The sequence below is a fragment of the Mauremys reevesii genome, linkage group 8, assembly GCF_016161935.1.
Source record: "Mauremys reevesii isolate NIE-2019 linkage group 8, ASM1616193v1, whole genome shotgun sequence".
Classification (NCBI taxonomy): domain Eukaryota; kingdom Metazoa; phylum Chordata; order Testudines; family Geoemydidae; genus Mauremys; species Mauremys reevesii.
In genome coordinates this window covers 86,132,669-86,138,668 of record NC_052630.1, presented here as the reverse complement: position 1 = coordinate 86,138,668, position 6,000 = coordinate 86,132,669, and the positions used below count along the sequence as shown (strand labels likewise).

General features: G+C 53.3%; 1 protein-coding gene across 2 annotated transcripts in view; it reads left to right on the top strand.

Annotated features, from left to right (window-relative positions):
- Window positions 1–3,424: 3,424 nt before the first annotated feature.
- ACADM (acyl-CoA dehydrogenase medium chain) overlaps window positions 3,425–6,000 on the top strand; it is a 39,915-nt gene continuing 37,339 nt past the window's right edge. Inside the window, exon 1 of one of the 2 annotated variants that reach the window (XM_039484224.1) lies at window positions 3,425–3,579. In XM_039484224.1, the coding sequence (XP_039340158.1) occupies window positions 3,556–3,579 (24 nt within the window). In that variant the 5' untranslated portion in view covers window positions 3,425–3,555. The remainder of the gene's footprint in view (window positions 3,580–6,000) is intronic. The other variant, XM_039484225.1, reaches the window with a different exon arrangement.

Genomic DNA, 6,000 nt, shown 5'->3' with positions numbered 1-6,000 from the left:
AGGAAGAGAGATTGTCTTTCTCTCTCCTGTGATGATTCTGGTAGGATTCCAGTTGGAAATGCGACACCCCTGCCCAACAGAGATGTAGAAAATTATTTGCATGTTCACTTCTCATGTGAACTCTTATGTTCATGGTATGCATAGTGAGAAGTTGGATAGAAATATGAAATAATCTTACTGCTAGATTGCAGTGTAACACTACTTTGACTCCTATAATCCAGAACAATAACACGCACTAACCAAAAACAGAGAGAGACAAAGCAGGCTGCTCCATAAGGCAGTGAGGTGTAACTCACCCTAGCTTGTTCTAGACTAACTCATTCCAGGCTGACTCTGACTGCAGGATCAGGAACCACCCCCATTCTTAAAGCAATAGCTTGCAATTCCAACACAGTTCTCAATACACAACACAAACAAGCCGAGCCTGTTCTGGGGCCCTCGAAGTTTGAGTGTCTCAGAGTCTTCATGAGGCATTGGAGAAGTCTGACATGGAACATCCCACTCTGCCACTAGGAGACGTGAGAAGTAGCAGTGGGGAAGCAATTATTTGGGGGTGGAAAGGGTTACTGTCCTAGCTTTGAGTTGCCTTTGCCTCCTGCTACTGCCCCTGACTGGGGACTTCTTCTAATCTCCCTCCCAGCTATTGCTGATGCCTCCTATTCATAGAATCATAGAAATGTAGGACTGGAAGGGACCTCCAGAAGTAATGAAATTCACCCCCATGCTGAGGCAGAGTCAAATAAACCTAGACCATCCCTGACAGGTGTTTGTTCAACCTGCTCTTAAAAATCTCCAACGATGAGGTTTCTATAACCTCCCTTGGAAGCCTATTCCAGAGCTTAATTTATAGTTAGAAAGGTTTTCCTAATATGTAACCTAAATCTCCATTGCTGCAGATTAAGCCTACTACTTCTTGTTACCTTCAGTGAACATGGAGAAAAATAGGTCACTGTCCTCTTTATAACAGCCCTTAATATATTTGAAGACTGTCAGGTTCTCCCTCAGTCTTCTTTTCTCAAGACTAAATATGCCTGTGGTTTTTAACATTTCCTCATAGATAAAGTGTTCTAAACTTTTTATCATTTTTGTTGCTCTCTCTCCAGTTTGTCCATGTCTTTCCTAAGTGTGGTACTCAGGATTTGCACAGTACTCCAGCAGAGTGCAGACTGACCTGAATAATTACTTCCCATGTCTTACATTCGACACTCCTGTTAATACACTCCAGAATGAGAAAAGTCTTTTTCACAGCTGCATCACATTGTTGACTCATATTCAATTTGTGATCCACTAGAACTAACAGATCCTTTTCAGCAGCACTATCACCTGGCCAGCATCCTGGTGTCCCCATCTCCACTTCTATCCTTCCAGCCAGTCTGTCCCTATTCCCACTCTACCCACTCTCAGCCAGCTTTTCTTTCTTCTCCAGCAGGACTACCCCTCCCCAAGCCAGATCTTACTCTCTCCACTGGCCAGTCTGTCCCTGCCTCCACTTGCATCCTCCTCAACAAACCTACCCCTGCACTCTTCCTCCCCACAGTGAGGTATGGGACTGTTCTACATTCCACCTACACTTCAAAAATAACTGCATCACAGCCACATTTAAACAGGATGTGACTTTTTTATTTCTGGCCAGCATGGACACTACAGTAAGGGGAAAAAAATCTCACAGGAGGAAGAAAAGTAAAAAGTACTGTAGGCTCACTAGCAAAGGTGAAGCCAAGATACTGCGGCTGAGGAAGAGAAATGATGGATTGAAGTGAAGGAGTGAAACAAGTTCCCTGCCTAACAGGGTTACATTTTTTTTCCATTTCACACAGATAAGATTAAAAAAAAAACAACAACACTGCTATAACATGGTAGGGTAACAACCATGTTTAAAACGTTTTTAACTTTGCAGCATATATAGCACCTCAGTTAGCTGCTACTGTTTGCACAGGATTTTATTAAAACAATTGCTTTAGTTCAGTTTAATTCATAAACCTTTGTGGATGCTGAATGTCATAGAAAACAGTCATTGATCTATAGGGGTTTTGGATCATGCTATAGAATTTATTGAAAAATTATATTTCTGCTGTAGAATTTTATAGAATGACTTAAAACCTAATGGCAGGATAGCCTTTTCTATTCAAATCTACAGACATTTTAAAGTAATGTCTATAGAACCCAATTATATTTCTATAGAATTCAGCTGGTTTAATCCCTATTAAATTCTATAGGATTTGTCTATAAGGGAAAACACAAACATACCATTTTACTTTAATAATTATAAGTGTGGAGGACAGGGTAAATAATAGCAGGAGAGGACCCTTGCTGGATAGGAGACCCTGAGGCCATGTCTACACTACAAAATTATGTCGACCTAATTTACATCAGCATACAGCCACCACAGTTATTAAATCATTTGTGTGTGCGCACACTTGGCTCCTTGTGTCGGCGGTGCGCATCCTCACTAGTAGCACTTGTATTGATTGTATTGTCAGTGCGGGGCATTATGAGATGGCTCCTGAAAGCCAGTAAGAGTCAATGTAAGCAGCACAGTGTCTACACTGACATTGTGTTGACCTAATTACATCGACCATGTCTCTGTGCCGCTCTGGGAGGTGGTGTTACTAAATTGGAGTAGAGAGGCACTTATGTCAGGGGGAGCCAAATTTAATTGAAGACTCTTCCACCGCTAGGTTGACACAAGGCAGCTTACTTCAACCTAACTATTTAGTGTAGACTAGTCTTGAGTGCTTTAACCAACTCAGTGTGGATATTACACAGTGGTTTAGGACCCGTAACAGGCTGTAGGCATCTTTTGTCTAGAATGATTTCTGTACAGCTCTCTCATTTCAGTTTTATGTAATGTTAAGGTTGTGACTGTCAGTAAGGACATCTGCTTATTTTTAAGCTGCATGACAAGGTATTTGCATCAGCCTGTCCCCATATTGCAACTCAAAGATGTGGACAAACTGCTGTTATGTCTGAACCAATGGCTGTGAGATGTGTGAACTGCTCCAGTCAGGTGTTCCCTTCTCCATTCTCCAGTTCAGGAGAGTCTGAGGTGTGTGTGTTGAGCGTACCCGTTCTCAGCTTCGCACCCCAAGCAGTCATGCAGCGAGTGCATGCGCCGAATGCATTCCTGTTCTAAGCTCCTCACTCAAAACAGGCAGGGCTAACATGGGGGGGACGGACTCAGCCCCCCCCCGAAAAGGTAAGCCCCTCCCGAACCTAATCCCTGCCCCACCCAAGCCTGACCCTCTCACCCGCAGGCTCCTCTTCCCCCCTCTGCCCAGCGCCGCTCTCGGGACGCTGCCTTTCTCCGCGCCCAGGCCCCAGGGTGAGCCCTCCCTGGCTGGGCCCCAGGCTCTCGGGCGCAGGCTGAACGCGGAACTTCGAGCCCGGACCCGAGCCCCGCCCCGCCCCCCCGAGCTGTTCAACGGGCCCAGTCTCCCAGCCCCGCCCAGGAGCTGGCTGGCGCCCCTCGGTCTGCGTCGGGAGGCGGGGCCCAGCGGACACTGCTACTCGCCTGCAGCCGTCGGGGTCGGCTCGTGCTCCGCAGAGCCCACCAAGATGTCCGCGCTGAGGGTCACCCGGGTGAGGAGGAGGAATTCGCCTGGCGGGGAAGGAGAAACAGGCCTGGCGGTGGGGAGGTGGGACTGGGGCAGTGCGGGCCCCGGCCGCGGGACAAGGGGGGGACGTGGGTGACCCCGGCCGCGGGAGAAGCGGGGGGTGGCCCTGGGGGGGATGTGGGTGACCCCGGCCGCGGGAGAAGCGGGGGGTGGCCCTGGGGATGTGGGTGACCCCGGCCGCGGGAGAAGCGGGGGGTGGAGGACGTGGGTGACCCCGGCCGCGGGAGAAGCGGGGGGTGGCCCTGGGGGGGGACGTGGGTGACCCCGGCCGCGGGAGAAGCGGGGGGTGTCCCTGGGGGGGATGTGGGTCTCCCCGGCCGCGGGAGAAGCGGGGAGGACGTGGTGACCCCGGCCGCGGGAGAAGGGGGGGGGAGGAGGACGTGGGTGACCCCGGCCGCGGGAGAAGGGGGTGGCCCTGAGGACGTGGGTGACCCCGGCCGCGGGAGAAGCGGGGGGTGGCCCTGGGGGGGGACGTGGGTGACCCCGGCCGCGGGAGAAGCGGGGGGTGTCCCTGGGGGGGATGTGGGTCTCCCCGGCCGCGGGAGAAGCGGGGGGGGAGGACGTGGGTGACCCCGGCCGCGGGGGAAGCGGGGGGCGGCCCTGGGGGAGACACGTGGGTGACTCCGGCCGCGGGAGAAGGGGTCGCTGAGGGGAGACATATTGCGGCTCAGGAAGTGGGGGTTACCGGGGAGCGCCTGAGGCTCAGGCATGCGCACACTGTGATCGGTTCTGAGGGAAGGTGCAAGGGGCAGAGCCTGAAGTGGAGGCCCCGCCCCTGCAGATGTGTGTTGTGGCTCACATGGGGGTACAGGTGGCGGTGATGAGAGCCTAGGATGAAGGAAATGGGGTGGGGGAGGAAAAGATTCTGGGGCCGAGGCGGGGGCTGGAGTGACACCAGGGGCAGGGAGGGCGGGGGAGGCTGCACCTTGAAGTGGGAGAGCCACCAGGGCTGAGGGAATGGTCAGGTTCAGGCAAGGGAAGGCTCATGTTGGGGGATGGAAGGCAAAACAAAGGAGACGCTGGGGTCCTGGGTATATAGGGGGAAAACTGTGGAGAGGAATGTGGAAGACGCTGGAGTCCATTGAATCATTAGTCACTGAGTGTGGGGAAAAAGAGGACAGAGCTGAGGCTTAGGCTGTGTGTGTGTATTTGTGCGCCATCCTGATAGAATGCACACTGCTGTTTGACCAAGTCATTCTTCTCCCCCTCTACTCCTGGCTCCAATCAATTCTGCAAGAAGGTTTCACTCAACTGGCCTCTTGCTCTTCTCCGGGGTGTGGCTTTTAGAAATTACCAGGGCCGGTCAAAAAGGGGGGTGGGGAGGGGCCGCCGGAGCGGCAAAGCAGGGGAAAAAACAAAAACAAAACCACAGCGGGGCCAGAGCGGCAAAGCAGGGTCGGGGAGACCAAAAAACGGCGCGGCTGGAATGGCAAAGGGGGAGGGGGGGGGAAACTGCAGCACAGCTGGAGCAGCAAAGCAGGGGGAAAAAACCCAACAACAACAACATAAAACCACGGTGGGGCTGGAGCGGTAAAGGGGGGGGGGGGGAACAGGGCGCTGGAGCGGCAAAGCAGGTGAAGAAAAAAAAAGAAAAAGAAAACACGGCGCAGCCAGAGCGGCAAAGCAGGGTGGGGGGGGACAAAAAACCAGCGCAGCTGGAATGGCAAAGCAGGGAAGAAAAAGAAAAAAAACCTGCAGCACAGCCGGAGCGGTAAAGCAGGGTGGGGGAAAAACAAAAAACCCTGCACGGCTGGAGCGGCAAAGCAGGTGGAAAAAAAACAACCTGCGGCGCGGCTGGAGCGGCAAAGCGGGGGTGGGGGAACGGCATGGCCAGCAAGGCAGGGGAGAACAAAACAAAAAAAACCTACAGGGCGGCCGGAGCCAGGGGACTCCCTGTGCTGCAGAGTGCTTGCCCGGTCTAATGGGGGGAAGGGGAGGGAGCGAGGGGGGAGAGAGAGAAGGGGGGCAGCCAGGGCTTCAGGGGGGCGCTCACCCTGCAGCCCCGACTTCTGTGCCGGTTGCCGGGAGGGCTCCGAGCTGCTCCGGTCGGTGGGGAGGGAAGGACGCGGGCTGCCCTTCCAAATTTGCTGCAGGGCACTCACCTCCTCCGCCCCCTACAGGGCGGCCAGAGCAGCAAACAAAAAAACCCGTCAGTGCCGCCCTAGGATTGGGCGGAATGCCGCCCCCTAGAATCTGCTGCCCCAAGCACCAGCTTGCTCAGCTGGTGCCTGGAGCCGGCCCTGGAAATGACAATGCTTTCTAAAGCTAAGCCCCGTGGAGCAGGTGCACTGGAGAGTAAAGAAATGCAGACCTCTGGAGTCCTTTCCCTGTTCTGTGTTTCAGCGTTCTGAGACAGATTAATGTTTGAACAGTTCACGTGTTAAAC